Source organism: Aphelocoma coerulescens, chromosome 1 (assembly GCF_041296385.1).
Source record: "Aphelocoma coerulescens isolate FSJ_1873_10779 chromosome 1, UR_Acoe_1.0, whole genome shotgun sequence".
Classification (NCBI taxonomy): Eukaryota; Metazoa; Chordata; class Aves; order Passeriformes; family Corvidae; genus Aphelocoma; species Aphelocoma coerulescens.
In genome coordinates, this window is record NC_091013.1 from 31,781,666 (window position 1) to 31,806,091 (window position 24,426).

Here is a 24,426-nt window from a genome sequence, read left to right on the forward strand (position 1 = left end):
TGTCCATTTTTTGAAAGACGGGAAATTGCAGTAAAGGCTGCTTGACTTATATGCATAAGATAAGGGAGAAAGCCTATTGAAGAGATGGGAACAAGCTCTAGATCCTCTGAAATCTGCCCAGATCCTGCTTTAAGTACAAAGTTACCTCACACTGTCACAGAAAGTGTTTGCCTGATGATAGTGGCTGACATTGCTGCTTAGGAGTCTGAGTTCAGCCGTCAGTCGGATTCCGGCTGTGAATTTTGCTGAAGTGATGTTTTTCAGAGCTCAAGTATAGGCGCATGGATGGCTTTCTTCAATCAGCAGCCAGCCGTTCTGGCTGATTAAAGGGCTGTTTTGAAAAGCTCTGAAGAGTCCCTTTTAGCTGTCTGCAGCTGGAGTCGTGGTGGAAACAACACAGGGGGTAGAGGGAAGAGCATTTTCTAGAAATAGGAGGAGGAGTGGAGGGAAACTGCAGAAATGAAATAGAGAAACTAGTCCCGAGCTGACCATTTCTTGGTAATTATGCAAAATGTATTTCAGGACCAGCTGCAGCAGGGCTCAGCAAAGATTTCTGGCCTTGCTTCTTAGATTCCACATGAAGCTGCTTGAAAAACTGCTTATATGCAGTGCAATATTAATATTTTTAAAATAAAAACAATGGAACACATGAAGAAAGTATTTCATCAAAGTTATTATGGTCTTACTGTAATTGTGTCCAGTCCAGATGCATGTTTGCTAAAAGAGGATTTATGTCTCCCTGTTGTTCCATTAACATTTCGTTCTGACTCACTTGCTGACTCCTGAGTCGTGGTGCTGACTACACAGTTGCTTAGCTTTTTCCACGTGCCCTATCATATAGCTCAGAGTTCTCTTCATCCCATGCCAGTTAGAGAGTGCAGCCAGAATGCAGCTCCATCTGAAGGCTTTCCTCCCAAACCACAGGATCTACTACCTGGCATTTCGGAGAAATTAGCCCAGCTTCTAGAAATCAGAGGAGAGCAGTTAACAGGGCTGAGGAATTTTTCACAACACAGCCCTGAGGTTTTGGGCAGCAGTGACACCTTGCTGCATCTTGGCAGCCTTTTGGGATTGAAGAAAGGAATCAAAACTCTCCTGTCTGGGCTTTGGGGATGGGGTTTCCTCATGGCCCCCCACCTTGTGCCACCCAGCATGACCAGTTGAAGGATGACTGAGCCATGATTTGGAGAAAGGGGTCTGCCAGCTCTTTCCTTCTCCAGTAGGCTTTGTCAAAGCCAGACTTCATGGGACAAACAACTTCTGCAGCCGGCTCAGAGCTGGCATTCACTAAGGCTGCTGAAATTTAAGTAACAAAGCAGATTTTGGATTTTCCAGTGTAATGGCCAACTCTGCGCACTGCCAACAAGAAGACATGCAAAGTTTTCGAGGAAAAGCAGGAGCCAGAAGAAAGGCAGGCAAATAATGACGTGCCTTGAAAGAGAACATGTGCTGTGTCTTTATCATGGAGCTGAAATGTCAATGTATTCACTGTTAGGCACTAGCGTATAATGCAGCCACCTATCGTTTGTTGTACATTAGTCATGTTTGACTACTAGACTGCCGATATTGTAGAGTTAAAATTAATGAGAGCATCCATTATTCAGCATGTCTGAGCTACCTTCTTTTTCTTAAGTAGAAAGTATGAGTAGAAGGTGTGGATCCAGCCTCTGCTAAAAGGAATGGGACTTTCCCCCTGGCCATTGAGCAAGCTGTACCAGGCCCTTACTACACTATAGAGTATCTTTTGGCTGCAGTGCATATTGCAGTATTCTACTTGCAGAAAATACTGATGCCTTTTCCCTCTCAAAATAAAATTAACACCAACCTGCCCTCCCCTTCTCCCATTCAACCTCCTTAGTAAAATACCAATTCCAGAAAAAAAAAGAAAGAATAAGAAAGACAAATGCCCACAGAAGAAAGCATGACAAAGGAGGAAATCTCCTCCCATGAAATGAATCAGAATTTCGAGCCTACAAAATGAGTGCTGTCATGAGTTGTCAAAGGTCATGTTAATGCTGTGACAGATAGTTTGGAAATACCATTTTGCCTGTTTGCAAAACTGAATCTGAGAGAAAGGAAGAACCCTTTTTAGAGTAATTTTAAATAAATTTTCCAGTGTCCTCTTTGCATCATCCCTGGAACTACGGTAGTTTTTGGTGAAGCTCACAGGCAAGCTGAATTCCAGCTTTGTGAAAGAACGACACCCTTGCAGCATTCAGGAGCTGTTTCTGGATGGGTTATTGGCCTCTAGTAGGAATTATCCATCACTTCCTTCCCCAGAATAGTCTACTGATGAAACTTTGCATTTCCAGTAAACGCAAATATAAATACATGAGGGGAAAACACTATTAAGTGTCAATGCCACTAATTCTTAATTCTTTTGTCTTTAGGAGGGTATTGTAGAGTTGGAAGGGACCTGTTGACATATAGGAAGCTAAAGATGCTCAGCACAGAACAACTGTGGGTAGGAGCCTAGACAAAGATGCTGGAGGACAGACCCAGAAAGGAAAATGGCCCTTTAGGTTCTGTAACTGAGCACTCTTCATAAATCTGTCTTCTAAAACATTCTGGCCATGTATTTGTGTGCTTTAGATCATCCAGTTAGATGGGATTTGCTCCTTCCCATTGGACAGTATATCATAATATTGAAGCAGCTAAAAATGCAGAATTGCTAACACCAGTACATCACATGCAACATTAGGAAATGCAATGTATTTTAAAGAAATGTCAAAAAGAAAAAGAGGCAAACTTAAAATGGTATTAAACATGGCTACTTATTTGTAGAATTGTTATTTTTGTGTCTTTGTTTCTTTGTTTGATTCTCCGTTTGGGGATTTTTATTTTTTTTTTTTTTTTCAGATTACATTGGGTTCTTCTTCTAGATCTCACTCTACAGATGGTCAGCTGTTCACTAGACATGGAAGTACCAAAACTGGATCTCCCCAGACATCTGACCGTACCATCTCCCCTACAGCCAATTTTGACACTCCACCTGAGCTTTCTGCTTTCTTGGATAGTTCTGCTGCTAAACATAAGCTTTTAATAAAACCCCGGAACCAGAGATCCAGTAGAATGAGAAAATTTTCTCAGGTACATGTGAAAATAAACAGTGTCACTTTTGACACAGACCCAGAAAGTTCTTACTGGACTTTGTACTTCAAACTCAGATATTATAAAGTCAGTTTGCAGCATGGATATTTCATTGGGTTTTAATAGCTGTTATCTGATGAATATCTGAACTAGACACTAGGAACAGATTAAACATTATGAGTTTACCTGTTAGCTCTTGATGCAGTGGTTTATATAACAATTTCTTCTTGCATTCACTGTGCAATACAGTTTAGTATCCTGTTTGTGATGCACAAGTTGGACTGACTGCTTCATTTCTTACTTAAAAGATTTTTTTTTAAGTGTTATGATCAACTTGTGTACTTTTCCTAGTCTGGAATATCCTGTAAAGTCTTGAGTCCTTGGGAGACTACTCATGGAGGAGCTGTTCTGACTTCCAAAATATAATTTGTCTTGTATTTTCAAAAAAGTACAGAAAGAGCAAGTTTTGGCCTATTAATTGGAGCCAAATTCTGTACATTAGGACTGTTTTAAATTCAGACCTCTCCCTGCCCCAAAACTTGTAAATCCTTTACATGTCCTACAGTGATTTTAAATAAGTTTTAACAGGAAAAAAAAAACCAACATAATAAAAATGAAAGTGTCATCAAAACTATTTTTAAAAGGCTATTAAAAAGTGTACAGTATTAAAAAAAAAAATCTTTTTTTGTAAACCATCTTTTTAAACACCATTTATCTGATTCTTGGTCATATTTTGTGAAAGGCATACCTTAGATTTTCTTTCCTTCCTCTCTTTCTTTCCTTTCTCTCTTTTAGCACTGAAGTTTTCAGCTTTTACTACACTGTTTGTACTTTATTGTTTGTGGGTTTTTTCAATGTTTTAAATACAGTAAAACCATTAATTTGGCTTGCTTATTACCAGAAATATTATTCCCTCTGTCTCAAAATATTACCCAGCTGCTATTCCGTATTTCTCCAAATCTGTGAGTGACCTTTCAGCTCGGTAGAGCAGTGCTGTGAGCAGCACAATGATGAGGCCAGTTATTTAGAAAAACATGTAACGTAATAATTCACCGATCAATCCTCCTCTTCCATTCTAACGTGGTTACTGAAATACGATTGCTTTGTCCAGGCTGCCTATAAACTGCCAGCTGACTGAGCCCATCTGGATTCCCACAGAGAGTGTTCACATATTTTGATAATACAATTTTTAATGTTTTCTTGCCCAACTCTGCCTGTGCACCTTGCTTCTGGCTAACTGATATCTTCTGCTTTTATGTTCTTGTGTATATGGATTGTGAATGCAGGTGGCATTGCAACTGGTTTTTTTGCAATTGCATTTCCAAAACAAGAAGTCACAAGCACCTTAAAATATTTTTGAAGTGCAGTTTTTGTGTTCTTAGAATTAGGGCCCACATCCAAAGTATGTATTTACCCAACAAACTACGGTGAAACAGTGAGCTAATACAGACACCATATGAAAAGGCATATTCAGCAGCTCAGTACTGTGCTTTCATATAATCCTGTGTATTTAGCCAGTCCTCACATCAAGTTTAATCACAAGACCTCACAGATAATTACATATGAATTTGTAAACTTTTTAACTACATATGAATTTATAAACTTCTATCAGATAGTTTAACTCTTGAAAGAAAAAGACTTTTACACAAAGGAGGCAAGGCTGTAATGTTGTATGACAATGGGATTAGACACAAGACTGCCATACGGGTCAGATCCTCAGCTGGAATGGAGTGTCATGACCAGATGGAATTGTTAGGCTTTTGCTCTTCCTTCTATGTACTCTTTCCTCTTCAGAGTCATGCTTTAGGAAGAATGGGTTGTTTTATTTTTAATGCTAGTGTGGAGTAGCAAAGTACAAAGGGACAGATTTTTCTCTTTCAAGTGTTGTTTTTTGCCTAAGAGCAGCACAACGTAGGCAGTATGCTCTGGAGAACCAATTGCCAAGGACAGTCGAATGGCCATTGTTCTGATGGACTTCCCATCTACAAAGGCATGAAAGCACTAGTTGTGCAGAAGGAAATGTCACTCATTGCCTTTATATTGCTTAAATGCATTATTCCAGGATCTGCTTAATTAAAAAAGCATCCAGTCAGTAGGTTAAGAAAACTGCAAGCTCAGCATTGGAGGCAAGTATTGCCTTTCTCTCTGAGATCTCAGTTGTAAATGTAATGATGAATAAGAAAAAAAGTGAAGCTGTACATGGTGACGGGGCTTTCTGAATTTCTTTTTTACAGAGGACCGAGTCTGAATCTCTGACTGATTTGAGCTGTACCCCAGAGGAAGAAGAAGAAGATGATGCTGTATTCAAACCCAGCAATCAAGAACTGCCATGCAGCACAGCTGCAACACAGAATGTGGCTTCTTGGCCAAAGCCCATAATGCCTGAGGACCTCCCCCCTGCTTTGAGACCAGTGATGACTCAGCCTGCTTCCGAGTCTGCTGCTGTACAGGAAACCCTGCTACCAGAGAATAAGCCGGAGGACTGCCAACCACCACTGGAAATGACATGTGAGGAGTCTGAGTCCTCACTGCTGACAGAAGACAAAGACTCTGCAACTTCTTCCTATTCCATTTCAGACAGAGAAGTACAAAAGCAAGAAGATTCTTCAGAAACACTGTTTCTGTTGTCTGGGGATGTGTCAATCAATATTTTAAATCAAGAAAATAAGGAGCTTCCTACTGTGTTTCCATTAAATAAATTACCATCTGAAGAAAATATTTCAATTAGTAAGAATAGTATTGTTTGCTTGGAAAGGTTGGAACAAAATAAACAGAAGGATGATCAGGTACCTGTGGAAATGCCCTGTAATGAAGGGGCAAAGAAAGAATTTACTCTATTGTCAGAGTCCAGCAAGGAGTTTTTCATGGATTCTTCCCAGCCCACAGACTCATTCCATGTTTCACATCCTGCTTCCTCAGTGCAGATGGGATCATCTACTTTCTGCTCTCTAGAGAAAATAAAGACTGCAGAGGAAGCAGCTGCTTCTGGTAAGGAGAACAGTCAGTCACTGGTCCACAAGGAGGAACAGTTGGGGAAGAAAGCTGAAAAAGCAGCCAATGAACTCAATGCCTTCAAAAAGTTTTCTGTTTCCTCTGCACGGGAGAGGCCAAGCACCAGAAGCCTGCATTTCCCAGAAAGATCAGAGTTGGAAAGCTCATTAAATACTGGATTCTTCCTGTCCAAAGCAAAGGTCCCCTCAAGAAATGAGAAGGGGCAAGAAGACTTACAGAAAGGATCAGATCTGGACGAGGAAAAAAGTAGCAACAAAAAGCAGACTTTGCTGCCAGAGTCCTACTCTGAGAACACAGGCCAACCTACAGAAGTTTTGGCTGGTTATGTTTCTCTGGCTGTTGATGCAGTACCAATGCCAAGCAATTCTTCAGTGGTATCTCAGAATCAGCCAAGTCGTAAAGATAAAAGTCCTTTACAAGTGAAACTTAGATCCACCTCACTGTCCTTGAAGTATGGAGACAACTCACCACCAGAATCAAAAGGGATTAAAAGATACAGTGCAGAATTTAATTTAGAAAATGAGGGATTGACTTCCTTTCTAAGAGGTGATAAGGCAGAGATCAGAAAAACAGCCAGTACAAATATTGGTGATTCTTTTAATGAAAAGATCAAACCCAAAGCAAAGTCCTCTGAACAGCTTAGTAGCAAACCTCCATTGCCTAAAAAGCCAGAGTTGCAAAACATAACCATTCCAAACACTACTGCAAGCAAGGATAAGCAGGACAAAGCTGTTCACTCTTCTGAATCCAGAAATGAAGACAGAGACTTGGAGAAAGAGTCAACTGCTTGTAAAGTGCCTGGTAAGACTCCCAAAACTTTATAAAGTTACCTTCACTTGCAAAGAGTGACCTTACCCGTGCGAGAGCATGAGGCAGAACTGTTGTATCTGTCTGGTGAGCATGAGCTGATGGCTCTGCCTTCAGTGATGTTGCTCCCTTATTTTCCCTTGCTGAAAAGATTATCAAAATGTCAGCAGGGAAGAAACAGCAGACAGAATAAGATATTTTTACCTCTGATTTTTTAATTTCAGGTATTGTTTAAAGGATGTTCAAAGTGACACTCAAAAAATAAAGTACACTAGCAAATATTGGAAAACAGAAATATCAAGCCACTAAGTGTCCCCATTTAGAGCTGCTGCATGACAATTCAAATTTCAAGAGCACATATTAAGTGTAGTGTCCTGTGTGGGACGAGTGACTCAGACCTCTAGACCTTCTTTTTCACCATAGCATTAAGGCAGAAATGCAATGAGGACAGTCACTGCCTGCCATGGTAAATACACCATTTATTTATTGCCTCCTGTGAGCTTTTCTTATTCATTTATCCATCTTTATCATTACTCATTCCTTGTTTAAAACAAAAATTAACAACCCTGAAGCTTCCTGGAGTTTAAAGCCAGGAGAGACCACAAGATCGTGTCTACTGCAGACTGTTATATTTCACCCTGTTGTCTGTCTTATATAATTGGGTTAGAGTTAAAAAAATGATCAGACGTCTGGAGACTAATATACTGTGGGCTACAGGCAGAGAACAGAAAAGGCTGGAAGTGACACCGCTGAGTTCTTTGCCGTGACAGTAAACAAGTGAGGTGAAACACACTAAAGCAGTTCTAGCAGAAGACCTCTGCTATTCACTTCAGAGAACAGCCAAGAATGGAAAAAGAATCTTTAGGTCTTCTGATACATGGAAAAAATGTTTTCTCTGTCCTGGACCTGTCTGGGCATGGGTTTGATGTTAAAAATGTGAGATAATGCTGGCCAAGAAAATGATAAAGTTTCTCTGTGCCATTGCAGAGCTTCCCCCCCATCTGGTTGCTCTTCTCTGACTGGGGTCATTCTCTGAGAGTCTCTGGTCAGCACCTCTGACCAAGACAGAAGGTGCTTCCCCTCTCTTGTCCTCTAGGGTGACAAACGTCTCTTCCTGGCCCCAGAGGCAACTTGCTGATGCCCTGAGTGACATCTGATTTCAGCAGTCCTCTGCTGCAGCATCACAGACATTTTTGCAGGACTTTGGCCATGTCCACAGTTTCCTGCTCTCCCTGCCATCATAAAGGAGGGGATTCATTAAGATCCACAGCTGGATGAGGTCCCCACAGCCATCCAGCCAGAGCCTCCCCACACCCTGCAGGCAAGGCAGGTGATGTATACAGATATATAGATATATATGTGTATATAATCCCAACACTCCCTTTAAAGGCATTTTCCTCTCTGTGCTGTCTTGAGTAGTTGATTATTTGTAGTGATGCCCACATCTCTGATGGATTGAGATTTTGGGGAGGGTCATAGTGGGACAAGAGAGAAGACCTAGCACAGTAGGGTTGTTCTGGCAGGGTATGGAGGAGAGCAGTGGGAGTACCAGTGCTCCCTCACACAGCCCTTTATCACATCCCTCTTGCTGAGTCCCAGAGTGCCTGCAGATGGACTGGAGTTTCTTCCTAAAGTGAAAGACAATGAGTGCTGGAGAAGGAAGAAGGGGAAGAAATGAAGCTGGGGAGCACATTTCTCCTCCAAGCTTCTTCTGTGGCTCCTCAGCCCTAGGAGGAAGGAGACTCCTGCCCTGAGGTGCAGGACTGCCCTCTGCAAAATAGGATCTGTGGGTGAGAGTTGAGTCTCGGTCTCCCTGGTAGGGATGCCTGCACCTGGAATTTGAAACAAGGTTAAGAATCCCTGCTTTGTTCCCCTCTACCTGGGAGTATTACAACAAATCTGTCTGGCCTGAGGTTGCTTAAAATGATGGTTCAGATTGGTCTGTGATGGCAATTAGTTTTCTTCCTTATTTACTGCCACACTTATTGTATCAACTTAAGCAAATAGTTTTGCTAAAAGGTTTGCTGTGATAGTTTTCCATGTATTTCCAGCTTTAGTTTATTTGGTAATGGGTTTTGATATGAGCACATGCCAGGACTCAGAGTTTTCTAAATAAAAACCAGTCTTCTCCAAGCTGACCTGACCCACTGCAGACCTCTCTCTTTAGACACCTGACCAAGCACCTCCTTTTACTAAGTTGCCACATCAGCCTCAACTGGCCACCTGAAGTAATGGGTGAATGAGGTGTGCCCACCTCCTCTGAGTGCCCTGGCACCACACCAGCTTTATTGGGAAAAATTGCACAGTGACCCCAAAAGTGATGTCCCTCTGTGAGGCATAGGAGAGACATTGGATGTAGTGAGGACTTAGCAGGGCAGTAGCCCTGCCCAAACGTCATCTTAAGATCTATGAAAAGTTTCTCTCAGCTCGGTGAGTCAGGACTGTGTCTTTGCAACTGCAAACAGGAGAAATCTGATGAACACAATCAACACAGCCCTTCATGGATCATGTGTCTTATCAGGCATCTCTGGCCTCCTGATCTGCCTGGACACACACTTATTTTTTTCCCCCTACAACCACCTAGCCCTCTCCGAGCCCTTGAGTTCATCAGCCCTTTCAAAGAGCTGCAATCACCATCAGGAGACACTTTATGCTGTCAGGGAGTTTATTCCCACTGCATGTTAGGAAATCCCCATGCTGAACAAGAAGACAATTGTGAAATGGTGATACAAGGGTCCTTTCTCATGTACACTTCTCATGTACACTCATTTCAAAAAACTCAGTTTGCTGCATCATGAGGTCAGGAGGAGCAATGCGGTTCATTCCGTTCACATTTTAGCTTTGCAGCACTCTTGGTACCAAAGGAACAGGACAGCTGATGGGATGCTGGCTTACCATGCCAGGTGAAAGCAGCACTCCTGCTCCCCAGAGCTTTCTGGGGAACTAGTGAGGGGTTGCTTTACCTCTGTCAGGCTGCAAGGAGGCTCTTTAATGTCTGTGTGAAATTAGTCACCCCAGGAGGAGTCATTTTTAAGTTTCTGGAGCTAAAGGCACGAGTCCTTGCAAGATTTAAAAGGTTAAGTTGTGTTGTTTGGAGTTGATACACTTTGCTATAAATCCTATAAAGGGCAGAAACAATTACCATCTGTTAACAGGTTATTACAAGAGCAAAACCATAAGCAATTCTTGTGTGAATCTGCGTATTGGGATAAACAAAAAACAGTGACTGAGGAGCTGTAGTGGGGAGACATCCTCTAAAAAGAGAAAAAGATCCCAGGGAAGAATGATGGATGTAATGGTAAAAGAAATTGGTGTGTATTGTCTGGCAAATACAGGCTCTGAAATGTCAAGAAAAATGTTTCTCTCTACATCAAAAAGACATTGCTTTAATGCTGTCCTGGCTACAGCTGAAAAACAAGCCTTTTTTTTTTTTTTTTTTTCCTTCCAAAAGAAGTTGCTTTCTCAGTTGTGTGAGGCTATTTTGCAACATGGCTGTTTCCCAGCAGTGAAATAGACTTTGATGCAAACAGCAGTTTCTTGTGTAAAAAAATCTCTTTTGGCATCGGTGGTATAGATCCAATCAAGTCAGATACCTCACAGAGCAGCCTAGGGAAGAAGGAAATGTCAGAAATACTTAACCAAATCTTTTAGAATAGCTCTGTCTGAAATTAAGGAATTGGGTGTGTATACTGACATGAATGCATGTAGTGCTTTAATAAACAAGGGAAATATGTAGGCCAGGATATTCTAAATGCTATATGCATTTGTAAAGCCCTTCTTAAAATAACTGGAGTTTTATAAATGAGCAAAGATACAACAGTGGAAAGAGATACAAGTGTGGAATTAAATATGCATGCATAAGCAGTGTTATAAAACAATGACACTTACATACAGAGGGTGTTATCTCCCTGTGTAAAGTTGTTTGGATTAGTTTTGAGTATGTTTGCTTTTAAAACACTCAGGGAATCCACAAGCTAGTTTTGCTTGCTGTTAGTGGTTTGACTTTCAAAAGACTCTAAATTCTGGCTCTGACCTTTTGCCTGCACAGATGTACAGCAAGAGTAACCACTCTTTGCAGTCCTTGCAGGCTTTAGATGTTCTTTTCCAGGTATGAGACTTACATGTCATAAAGAACCTCTGCTACAATGCGTTCACAGAGGCTTTTAGATCTAAAGAAAACATGTCTCAGATTCAAAGAAACCTGAGGCCATCTCTAAAAAAGACAGTTAATCCCTAAATCTCAGGGTAATGGTTAAATATGTCTTTGCTGTGTTTATCCATATAAGCAGCACACAGAGAAAGGTACATTTGAATACATGAAGCATATCTGTCTGTCAATAGACAGAAACAGATGCATACTTTTCTTTCACTTTCTATGTGTGTGTATAAACCCATGCACAATAACAAGTCAATCATAGCTCCTTTTGTACATAAAGATTAATGTTTTATCTTCACCTTATTGTTCATACAACCAGTCTGACCCACATTACAGGATAATATCCAAATATCAATGAGAAGTGTACACGTTTATTTCCAGAATATTTATGCAGAAGAAATTTCATCTATAGATCATAGATTTAGTCCGAGGAAAAAAAGAAGTTTTAATTAAAAAAAGTTTTAGTAGGATACTAGGAGGAACAGATACCTGCATTAAATGGGGTTGCAACAGGGAAATTTTCCCCCTCTGGAGGACCATTGAGGCAGCCAGCCCTGCTGCTGTCAGACCCTGTGGAGGAGAGCTCGGGGGATTCTGATCTGCAGGAGGGAATTGAGAAGGTGGCTGTGGTTCACTTGGCTTCAGAGCCTATCCTCAGTGGTTGATCTGGAAGCTGTGGAAGTGGTGAAGAATGCAGACAGAACGTCTGATCTTGTGACTGTCCCGTGTGTGTTGGGTGGCTGTGGGGAAGACATGAAGGCTTCAGCAGCCTCTGGGTGTGGTTTCAAGTGGCAGCAAAAGATCTCAGCAGCTTACATTAATTGCTGGTTTTAATACCTGGTGACATTATGCACAGACTGGCTTGACAAGTTTGGACCTGCTATCTTGCCATTGTTGGTGGCTTATCCCAAGGGGAAGAAGGGACTCTTCTCTTTCAAGAAAGCTTGAGGCCAAGCCAGCTCCAAGGAAACCAGGGAAAGAAGCAATCACGAGGTTAAAACTGAATGAATGAGAGACAAATTGCTGCCAGCAATATCCTTTATTAGCTTATGAAGTTATTAAGTAAGGAGTTGAATAGCACAATGTTTAAAATAACATGTTGTAATATGAAATGAAGAATATTATTTAGACTTTAGTTTTATTCAGAAAATCTCCCAAGTGTAACATGGAAAGATGAGGCACAGCCCTGCTTTGACAAAGGAGAAATGAAACACAGGGCATTTGTGGTGGCTGTGATCTGCCAAAACTGGCTCAGCTTTGGATGGAGGATGCCACTGCTTGCATTTTGTACTACTTTGTTATCTCCCTAAGAGTGGCATTTACCAGCTGGGAGTTTCTGTGCCAGCTGCTGTGCATGTGACATGCAGCAGAAGCAGGAATTAAAATCATCCTTTTGAGTACTTTTGGTTCCACTCTGGCTACCCAGTTCCTTAAATGCTGTGCTTTGCCACGTGGTGAACCATAAAGGCACATGGACTATCCCATGACTAGATAAGACAGAGCTTGTTCAAGGTGATCAGTCATAAACCAAGAAGGATGTGTGAATGGCACTTCCCTTGGGAACGGTCACTTCCTGAGAAAGCTTCTTGCCTCTTTGTGTCCCTTAGGGTCCCAAGAGCTTCCTAAGACAGTCTCAGGTCATCTTAAACTGCCAGCTCGCTTCACCATGGATTACTTCTCCACCTTTCATCCTTCTGGCTGGAACAATGGTGCATATATACTGCCAAGAAACCTTATCTAATTGGAGGTGGGAGGATGTAAAGGACCTCTGGGCAATGGGAAAGATAATAAATAGTGAATATGCTTCTTCTACCCCTTACAGTAATTCTGGCTGCCAGATGAGGCAGCAAATCCTGCGTGGGTTGCATCTGATGGTTTTTTTTCTGAAGATAAGGCATTTCCCCTGCCTTGTCTGCCTGTCCGGCTTTCTGCAGCAAAGACTCTCAAAGGAACGAGGGTAGAATGTAATTGCTTAAAGACACAAGAAAGCCTTTCCCAGCAGCAGATCAGTTCTTGATCCTCTGTATGTGATACTACTCTGCTGTCCTAAGTTGGCCCATACAGATACATATAAAATCTTCAATATTATGATAAAGAGCTTTTTTCCCCTACTATCAAAGTGACATTTGGATACCATCTCTTATGAAATGATACCTGGCTCTAATTTGACTGCCTTCTAATTGGCATGACTAGGATGTCTGGCATCTCATGAGGGAGAACTGCCTGAAGAGTAAGGGTGCTTGGTGACTTCATTAGAGTGTCTGCCTTATGAAAAACATTGTTATAATACCAGCCTCCAGACATCACTGTAGGACTGAGAGCCCAGGCAGTGCCAGGCAGTGTACAAGGAAATAACAGCAGGATGAATCCTAAGTTCATGAGGATGACAGAGAAATGGAAGCACAGGTAGCAGTAAGACCATTACATGTCAGAAATAGAGCCTGGGCATAGCAGTAATTTTCTCAGTGTGGATTGTGTGGTGGAAGCAGAGGAGGAACAACCTTGATGTTTACATAAAGCTCCTATGGTGTGACAGGAAAAATAGGACAAAACACAAAGGGGGATTTGGAGTCACAGCAACTAAGATGTACATCACTAGCAGCATCAAGGCAGAAGCCAGGTTCCCAGTATCATCAAAAAGTGTGGGTGGATTTAAAAGGACCTTCAGGATAAAGACATTGGAGTTTTTGAGCACCAAGACATTACAGATGGTGAAGGAAGGTAAAGAGGTGGTAGAAGAGGATGCATGTGGTAGTGTGTCTGCAGCTGTACAGCCAGAGAGCTGTTCCTCAGCTCTGAGGAACTCTGGATATCACCTTCAGTCATGGCAGCTCATCTGTGTGCCGCAGCAATGCTTTGGGAGCTGCTGAAGTGTAGTGCCTGGTTTTACTGGGCAGTGCACTAATAGGTCCTGCCCAAATTGCCCATCACCTAAAAAGGTGCAGATGGGCTCACGAGCATGGCTGCAAGCAAAGGAGGGAATGTGATGGCAGATGCATTAGCAGACATCACATCATTACAGCTGTGTGTGTTCACTTATGAAGATCCTAATGAGGTTTGTCCTAAGATACTGAGAGAAGATGGGCTAGCAGACCTTGACTTGCTAGTGGTTGTCTTGGAGAGCTGGGGAAGTTAAGGGGAACTGACTGATGTGTACAGAAAACCATTCCAGGTGAAGTGGTGTAGTCCTTCCATGTCATCTGATGCTAACACCATGTCATCTCAAGTGCCAGTTCTGACCATCATATTTTAAGAAGATTTGAACCAAACTAGGACAATTCCTACAAAAGAAAGACTGATCTAGAGAATATGATTAATCAGAAAAGTTAAAAAAATAGGGAAAACATGGTCTAAGTCTTCAAATGCATAACAGGCTGTTGCAAGGAGACTATGAGTAATCTGCTCGTGTCCGTAGTGTGTAGGAGAAGTAGTTAAGGATTTGAATTAGAGCAAGGAAGATTTAACTTGCCCAATAGGCAAAAAAAAAGTAGAAAAAAAGAGCTGTGCCATAGGATTGGTTGCCTAGGGAGACTCTGAGACCTGTCCTGTTTTTGGAGAGTTATATAGATACATACAGTTTCTATGAAACTGATTTTTCAGCTGATCTTGCCTTGCAGTTGAAGAACAGACTACATGACATATTGAGATCTCTCCCAGTCTATCATCCTGTAAAATGAGATAAAAATGAAGTGAGGAGAGCCAATGGAAGGCAAAAAAAAAACCAGTGATGGGAAAAAGATTATGGGAGGAACAGCTATTGTCATGCAAAGATGGGGGTTAGGTGGGATGCAGAGAATTGGAGTAACGTGCTGTGCAAGAGGGAGAGAAGCTCCTTCAGTCTTCAGGGCCTCTGTTTTATCTGTGCCACATTTGCACAGCTGGACTTCTGGTTTTTTTCTTCCAGAGGTTTTCCTGCAAGATTGCATGAGGTGAATGTGAAGGGAAATGCAGGCATCAGCTCACAAAACATCTTGCTTTGGCATTAAAGCATGGAGCTTTTTCTCTTTTTCATTTTTTAGCTGACATAGGCTTTACAGTGTTTTCTTGTTCAAATAACTACTCTCTGGTGAGGTATAAAAATGACTTGAGAAAATCCCTGAGCAAAGCAAGTTTGTGGGCTTTCATAATATGCCTGTGTTGGCAGACTCCAGCTCTTGGGAGAGCATCATCCCTTTCATCTCCCATGCTTTCAAGAGCATCTCAAATGTGCCTTCAGAGATATTTGCTTGCTTTCCTGATCAGGGCCACATTCTGCCAAACTAGCCCATAGTGGTCCACAAATGTGTCTGACAGCTCCACAGCGTCCCATGGTTGGCTCTACATCAGCAGAGTAGCTGAGCCCCCAAGGGACCCTAGGGCAGTAATCCTTTCTGGCTGGGTCTGCCTCCTCCCAGGTCCCTGAACAGGGTGCTGACTAAGTAACAAACTTTTCCTAAGAGCAGGACCACACATGATTTGAGGATGAGAAGCTTAACTTCTGTTCCAAAAGAGCCTTCTGTAAATTTTGATACATTGGTGGTCAGAAATGGCTGGGAAAGGTAAAATCAACCTTCTTGGGTCTAAGGTTGTTAGTCCTGTTCTTGTTCCTCATTTAAGCTACAGAGGAGCTCTACCATTAGCTGGGAAACTTAATTTTGTGTTCAGTGTGAGTCAAAAAATGGAGAACCAGGGGGATGGAACCAATGGAGCTGCTGAGGCTCTTCTCTTGACCCAGTTCTGTTCAGTGAATAGACAGGATTTCCTGCCACAGACTATTTGAATACAGGGTATTTCTCTTTCCCATAACCCTGGATTCTGCATGTCCTTGGGTAGCAGTTGTGAGGTCAGCAGGGTAACACTTTCAACTTTCTTCTCCAGAAATTGTCTCTTTTTTTGTGTGTCACTGAAGTCTCAGTTCTGGTAGAGCACAGTGGAAGTTACTGGCCCCAGAGAAGAGCATGGTCAGCATCAGCAGGGATAAGTCAACGTAAACCTCACATCAAAAGACCAGGAAGCCACTCTGAGGTTTTAGCAGTACTTCTGTGTGCTCAGACACCACAGACTGCTGTGCACAGGCACCCATGGCACATGCAGACTCCCGGGAGCTGGGGAGGGAGGCTGCTCCTGAAGGGATGGAAGGAAAGCAGGAACCAGACTAAGGCATGGACTGCTGTGTGGACATCAGAAGAGCAGGAGCCAAGGGCAGCCACAGTGGGGGGAAGAGGTTGCCTTTGCAACACCACAGTCCCTCTGTGTCCACCTTTGAATTGTCTGTTGCTTGTCTCTAAGATGCCATGGAAGAGGGAGCAGAAGGGGCAGACCTTGGGAAATAGGTAGATTAGTGAAGTTTGATTAATGTTTCTGCATCTCCTGCATGTGAGGGCAGTGACACTGTGACTCCAGCTGAAGAAAGATGCAAAACATTTCTCACCAGTAGAATGATAACTTAAACCTGTGAGCACAGGAAAATTGCTCTCTGGAGACCAAACTAAACAGAATTCCTATTTATCCAGGCTGATTTCATATCCTGGGACCAATCAGTATATTGAGAAAGTATGAGCTGAAGCTGATTACAACTCTTTTTCCTATAACCATGTACATAAATAATCTGTCAACAGAGAAAAGCGTGCCTTCCCCCGTGGCTGCTAGAGACTCTGGAAGAGATCCTGACACTCCTACAGAACCAGCCTGGATTTCCATTGCAAGGCAAAGGCAGAGGGGCATGCGTCAGGAGAAGGAACTCGACAGAGAAAAGCTTGGGGCTCCAAATAATAAATCAAATACAGAGAAACAGAATAAAGGAAACGAACAAACAGAGGTACTTGCAGCACAAATTTGTGATGCTTTTATATCACCTCCTGTAGTACTCTTTGGATCTACTGCTATGTTACCAGTCATGCCATAACGATTACAGATACTTAATGAGTACAACTATAAGTAACAAAGACACTGCTCTCATAAATGTGTTACAGATTCAAAGTTCTCTGACTATTCAGATATGTAATTTTGTATCTCCAAGAAATCCTGGAACTCTGTGAAGTGTGTAATATTTCTTGGCATACCTACCAGATCTAACATGTGTATTGCATGCTAAAATATACAAAGTGAGGTGCTAAATTGTAGTCTCTGATCCTTCTCAATGCAGAGGAAATATGTTCTCTCTAACTATCCTTCTAAGCACAGCCTTTCATTGAACCTCTTATACCTCCTGACTGATTTAACACTGAATGAACAGCTTGGTCCCAGAAGCTCCTAGGTAAGAATTTTTAGAGCCTTGAGAAGTGAAATAGGATAAAAATAACTTTCACACTTGCAGAGAGTGCCAAGATATAAATTCTGGTTCCCTGTATATGGATAATTCAGAAGCCCATGTGGTACCATGGAATATGGGCTGACACTGCCTCTTCAGAGATCCCATGCAAAACAGGGTGATACCTGTAGGAAATGATCTTCCCAGATGACAAAGCTGTGCCAGCAGAAGTGCTTGGCATGAATCCAGAACACTAACCTGCTGCCTGTTTTGCATCCTGCACAAGTAAGAGCCCTGCTCTGATGCAGGAGAATGTGTGTCCTATACCAGTGCAGCACTCCCAGAGCAAATGGCCTGCTTTCTTGCTTCAGGTGGTACTGCTAGAACCCCAGACAGGTGTATTATATCCTGGAATAAGAGAAGATTTTTAGATGATGAAAAATAGCAGTGGTTAGATTAACAAGAAGTAATACCTAATAAGATGTCTAGGCAAACTTCTGAACTGCAGTAATGCCCAACATAATCCCAAAATACAGTTTCTATGTCAGAACAGGAAACTCCAGATTTTAGCTGGCAATGATCCCTGAAATTCATGCCATGCACTTTATTTCCTTATAGCAGCTAACAGAGAAACATGCCAAGATGCTTCTGACTGCAGCATGTGAGGCTTGGTGCCACTGTACTACTCCCACTTTCTCCTTCTCCCACATGGCACCAGGCACTATCACTTTAGGGTAGCTTTTGATACTGGCAAGAAAATCTATTGGAGGATGTGTTTGATTTCTTCTTTATGAAAAATCCCTTTACCATCAACTGTCCAAAAATACAGTGCCCTAGCCCACAAAATTTGGGAGATGGAAGAAAAACATGAGAGAATGAGGCTGTTTCCAAATCCTATGTATGCTAGTAGAGATGTGCAAAGGACTTGGAATACATTTCGCAGTGAAGACTATCATTATCTACTCACACCATTATGAATAAGAGATACAGAGGTATAGTTTTAATTTGTAAAATTGAGTATCATGGATGTTAACATGAAAACACTGTAATTTTCTGAACAGGTATCAGCTCAAGGGAGAGGATTGGGACCAATGTCTGCTGAACTGTGGCAGGCACCCCATCCACTACCTTTGCTCGTGTTCTTCCAAACTGAACTCATTCTCCCTGCATTACTTGGATTTTATCCCTCTCTGTGCCTAGGGGCCAGTGAAGCCACAATGGAGCAAACCTTCATACTTGGCACCTAAAACCACTTCTGAAGAGCAGAGGAAAGACACAAAGTCTGAAGCAAAGCCCCTGCTGAGAACCAATTCACTGTCACATGATGCCCCTGGTAAGAAACAAAATGCTTAAAATGTAGGCTGTTACCTCACAACCTTGTCAGAAGAAATCCTGCTTGAGTGTGCTGCAAAAGGAGTAGGGGATAGATCCTAATCTCTTCCTCAGCCCCACATCAGCTAGGGCAAAGAGTTTTCTCAGCACTCACATCTGGAGTTTTATTTGGCAGCATATTCTTTTGACCAGTTTGATTACAAATAAAAGAGTAACAAAGGGTAGCCAAAAACTTGGGTTGAAAGAAATGTGAATCAAGAACTCCAGGCTCTTTCACAGGACAGAAGCCCAAATGCACTATCCCAGTGTAAAATGTAAGCAAAAATATTTTCAGTAGCATTCAATTTAAATGTGGCTTCCTAAGCAAGCTGGAATGATGTGATCACAAACTGTCTGACCATCAGTCCTCCCACAATGAGTTTGTTGTAAATCTCTTTGGTAAATTAAAATTTCAAAGAAGGGCGGAAGTCTTGAAGTAATAAAATTCCTGTGAGGTGGGGGCTGAGTAAAGGAGGAATACTTTAGCTAATGAAAAGACTCTCTCTTCTTTGACCTGGGTGTTAACATAAGGCACAGCAAGGAATCCAAGTTATCATGTTGAGTTTTGGTAAATTTAGGGATCAAAAGATATTAGTGATGAAAAAACTTTATTATTTAGAACAAAGAATGGTAATTTCCTCAATAACTTATTGCAGAAGAAGCTTCCATGTGAAATGTAAACATTTTCTAACACAGGGCAAGGCATGGGAAGTATTCAATAAAAGAGGGTGTTTAGTTGCACAGCAAGTAAGTGTAAAATGTCCATGTGTTTTATTCACAGTAGCTCCATCACCTGCACTGGTGGATAAGGAGGAAATAAGCCACTTGAAGAAAGTCAGTAATGCTGCTCCAGATCAGCCATCATGGATGGAGCTGGCCAAAAAGAAATCTCAAGCTTGGAGTGATATGCCGCAGATTATAAAATAGAATGATGCGAACAAGTAGCATCTTTCATAATTAAGTCAACTACTTAACTGAACTCCTACAGACCAGCTAATCACAGTGAAGAATCTCTTGATACAGAAGGGTTTTATTATACAGCTGTGGAGAAAGTGTGCAATAGGTGCAGTCAAAAAGTTTACCTTCAGTTTTGTAGCAATCAGAATTGCAATGGCAATGGATTACTTAAATTATGCTAAGGACATACTTACCCTTTGGAAAATAAAACTTTTGCCTTACGTATTTCCTGCATTTTCTGCTTTTAATGATGTTTGCATCCAAACAGGATCTTTGCTAAACGTTGCTGAACTCCTGTTGTTGCTGGAAAATTCTATTTGTTATGGTTTTCTCTGTTTACATTTATAAATTGTGCATTAACGTCCTGACTCTGTTGATGTGTTTCACTAGAATCACATGACACACTTTCTACCAAAGCTGTTAGGCCCATGGAGGTATTCTTGAATAGCTGCTAGTGAGTACTCCATTAACATGTGTTGCTTGAGCTGCATGTTTGCCTAACTGAGCCAGTGGTACAGTTTCTGGGGTTAGGTTGCCTTTCAGGAGGCACAAATACACACATTTATATGTGACCATGAAAAAAATTCCTCCGTTCTTTCTGTGAGCAACCTTGGCTGCACAGTGTTTTCAAGCAGGCGAGCAGTAAGGAGACTGAACTGCAGTTGGAAGCTCATCAATGCATTCACAGTTGCTTTCCTACCTGAATTCATCTGGCTGCAACTGGCTTTCCATTATGTCAAACCTCATGCCCAGTTAGGAGGATGGTGTTAATAACAATGGTCAATATGAATTTAATTAAAAAATAAGAACTGAGAATCCTGGAGCTAAAGTTCAAACTGAGATGCTGGGGAAAACTGTGAATTTCATCACGGCATCAGCTTCACATATCACCACCAATATAATCTTAACTCTTCTCATTAAAATCCAGTAATATACAGATAGCACATCTGTACTTGACTACCTTTATGTAACATCCTCATGCTCATTGGCCTGAGTCTCCCCCACCAGCTTGTGACTCCCACTCATGAAGTCTCCTAGGTTCTTCACCTTCGCTTATTTAACAAGATTGACAAGATAAATCATTTGCTGCTGATTGACTGAAACTACTCTGAACATATTTTAAGACCTCCCTATGAGTTACAGAAGCAAAAGACAAACCCTGTGATACCCCACTGCTAAGACAAACATTTCATTTTGTGTATGCATGGGTGAAGTACTACCTTAGCACTGCAATCCCTAGGTTTATTTATATTTATTAGTGGTTTTGTTTTTCTTGTCACATTACATTCTCTTTGGAAATATGTGGGGAGACTTTAGGAAATGTAGGATTTTCTAGCACCTGCGTTTGCAATTTTGAACACGTGGGAAGGAAAACCCGAGCCCTCTCAGTCATGACAACTGCATTTTGCAATGAATAAAGAAACAGAGAGTTGGGCACGTGAATATCCAAGACACTGCTAAAGGCTTTCAGTCAGGTTGTCTTTCATTGTTAAAAATAGGAGGAGGAAAAACTAGTTTTGTGTTTGTCAGAGCCTTAGGACAGAACCAGTCAGCCTGCATCCCTGCTGGGATCAGCCTGCACAGCTGCTGGGGGCCTGGATGGGGCCGTGCACAGACCTGCTGCCGCCCATCACAGAGCTGCCAGTAGTCCCGGCCCAAACAGGGTTCTGCCAGCTGTTGCAGGGTTTTCTCCTTCCTGCAGATGGTAAAAGGCAGTGTGAGATACCCACTGAAATCAGAAGTGGCAAGACAGCTCTCTGTCCACACCAGATCCACACCAGAAATAGTAACTTAATTACAGGATCTGCAACCTTGGGCTCAATTGCCCAATAGGCAGCGATATGGGATACACATCATAAGGTCACCCCAAGACAGGTTGGTTGTGCAAAAAACTTTCACACTTCTCCCCCACAAGCAAGCATGAACATTCCTTAATCTCAAGTAATTTTTTTTTCTTTTTTGGTATTCATATTCTAGGACCTACAGTAGAAACAGGCACATTTTCAGATACAATAAAAACCATCTTAACTCCCTCTCTTTCCAAAACACCCTTTCTGAAACAAATAACTAATTAGCATAAAGTGTAATGTTACGATATGCTATTACCTTTTGTAGGAGTCTTGAAAAAACCCAGTTTCTCTATTAAAGGAATATAACATGTAAAAAAAGACCAAATTTGTACCCTCTAATTATTGCCACCCCATGAAAAGGTTTTCAGGAAATGTAGTTAAAGGTACATTCTGTGTTCTTACAATTCCCTCCCTGTTTAAAACAATTAAAACTGTGTTGAATCATGACTAAATTCCTGGAGCATGGTCTGTGCAGCTGTATGGGGAAGAGTACAAAATCTCTTGCTCAGGAATAATGGAGATGAAAGATGGAGGTATCATGGCAAGACCTGCACCACCTCGAGGGGAGCCAGGCCTGTGTCCAACCGCCTTGCGGACATGTCAAGGAGAGGAGGTGAGGGAGCGACCGGCTCTTCACTGGACACAGGCCTCCTCCTTGTGTAATTTGGGATCTAGATTTGGGAGCATGCCAAGGCGGGAAGCATGGGCTGCACATCAGCCTCTGCTTTGCCTTTGACTGTGACATGATCCAGGTATTGCTGCCTTAGGGTTTCCAGTGGTTCCGCTTGCCTTCAAGTTTCCAGTGCCAAGTGGGTGACAATGACTGCTGTGTGTGGTGACAACCAGCATTGTGGATTCCTATGAGCTCATGAGCAACCTTCATCTGACCTTTCAGACCAAGACTGCAGCCCTGAAGGCTGCTCAAGCCTACCTGAAACAAATTCAGGATCTTGACCAATTCTGCCATAATTATGGACCAATTCAAGTGTCTCAAAATATGCTTCAGAGAATCACTAATATTATGTGCTTCTTTTCTCACGGTGCATAATTACAATGGAAGTGATTGCCACAGGAGGTTGTAGACACCAAAGGTTTAGTTGGCTCCAAAAAACAAACCAGTGGAAGGAAAAAATCCCTGAAGTGATGCTCAACACAAAAGCCAAGGCGTTGGTTTGGGAGCCTGTGAAAAGTCTTTGGGAGGCAGTATCAGTGGTCTTCTTCATATTCTCCTACCACTGAAATGGCCCTGGCCTTTGTGCAAGAGAAGCCACTTGGCTGCTTGCACCTCTGATATGACAGCCAGAGGAATTTTTCTCACAGTGTTGCTCTGTATCCAGATTTCTAAGACAAAGGGTCATGCAAGCAGAACTTGCTATAGATGTCCTGCAACAGGTAGGCAGAAAATAGTTTTAGAACTCATGTATTTTTCTTTGGGGAAATGGCTCATTTGTGGAAATAGAAAGATGCAAATAAAAATATAGTTCTCTCCTCTGCATGAACAGTGAGTTATGTTTCACACTCGATGCCACCAGAAAAGCCTTTCAGATCTGATCAGCTTTCCTGAGGACATCATTATACTTTTCCAGCTGAGAGGCAATATGACTAACTCGGGCTGATCCATTTTGCTCAGGCAGCTGCAATATACACTGTTGGAATATAACATCTAACAGGGAAATAAAGTGTAAAAATTCACCTTTTCTTCATGACTCATGCACATAAACTAACAAGAGCTGGAATTACAGTCAAAGAACAACAACAAAATGGACTTGAAAAAATAGAAGTTTCCTCTCCCAGAAGTGCTGCATGAGACACCTTTGGCTTTCTGTTTAATGAGCAAGGTGCCTTCCCAGCAGTGAAGGCCCTCATATAATGCAAATGAAATCATCTATCAGGCGTCTTTGAGCACAAAACCCCTAAATTTGATGATTTATGGAGTTTACTAGTTGGATTACCCTAATCAGCTACCTCCCAATGTTTAGTAATTGTATGTAAAAAAATTGCAACTAAAGGATTTTAAATGTACAGTGAAGTGCAAATTTTTAAGGCCAAAATATCCCCTTAGTCTTTACTTTGATATGGTGTTTTGCACTGTGCTGCCTTTGACAGTAAAAACTGTTGCATTTTTTTTCAAGATGAAGAGGAACACAAAATCTTGTTGCCAGTGAAAATATCCAGCAGCAGCATAGCAAGCAGCTTGCTGTAATTTTGCCATGCTATTAATTCCCTCTTAGTCTCAAGGAGCACAATAAACTTGCCAAAATGTTTGCTTTGTATACATGATGAGCCTTCTGCTGTGGTTAACAAAGGTTTAATTACAGGATTTTGTGTTTGTGGTTAGAAGATAACTTTTTGTACTGTTAGAGAGTCAAAGAAAACCCCAGACCCTAATGTGAATACTGGGCAGTGCTGCATGTCTATAGAAACCCCAGGGGGGAATGTAACCCTGTGTGATCCTGCACAATGGGGCTGCATGGGATTAACTCTTGCAGGAGAAGACATTTCAGCTCCAATGGGGCACAGGTCTCACGCAGGCTCACATACTCCCCAGGTTTGCCAAGATGCTCAACAAGTGACAGAAACCACTGAGTTTTTATAGCATGGGATCTTTTACTGTCTGACTTCACAAAATAAAAACCACATATAGATTTTTTAATGGATTATTACTCCCAGATAATTCACTTTGAAGCTGGGGACTGATGGGACATGTATTCACAGACCATTCAGATCTCCTTCCTTTGCAGTATCTTGCAGCACCTTTGCTGCAGATTCTAACTCTCTGTGTACACTGGCTGTATTCCCAGAAGAAAACCACTCTAGCTCACTTAAGGCAGCTTAAATTGAGATCATTCTGGGAAATGCTGAGCTATCTCCCTCTCCAGGATCCCAAATCTCTCTCTTAAGAATTGTTAGGAATGCAGCTAAGAGCATATAAGATATTACTGAAGCAAAGTGAT

General features: G+C 41.8%; 1 protein-coding gene across 11 annotated transcripts in view; it reads left to right on the plus strand.

Moving 5' to 3' along the window:
• CRACDL (CRACD like) overlaps nt 1-21,908 on the plus strand; it is a 69,558-nt gene extending 47,650 nt beyond the window's left edge. For 9 of the 11 annotated variants that reach the window (XM_069005963.1, XM_069005926.1, XM_069005934.1 and 6 more), the window contains 5 exons: nt 2,860-3,090; nt 5,325-6,903; nt 16,663-16,862; nt 18,495-18,627; nt 19,447-21,908. In XM_069005963.1, coding sequence (XP_068862064.1) covers nt 2,860-3,090; nt 5,325-6,903; nt 16,663-16,862; nt 18,495-18,627; nt 19,447-19,592 — 2,289 coding nt within the window. In that variant the 3' untranslated portion in view covers nt 19,593-21,908. The remainder of the gene's footprint in view (nt 1-2,859; nt 3,091-5,324; nt 6,904-16,662; nt 16,863-18,494; nt 18,628-19,446) is intronic. The other 2 variants (XM_069005932.1, XM_069005978.1) reach the window with 2 other exon arrangements.
• The last annotated feature ends 2,518 nt before the right edge of the window (nt 21,909-24,426 follow it).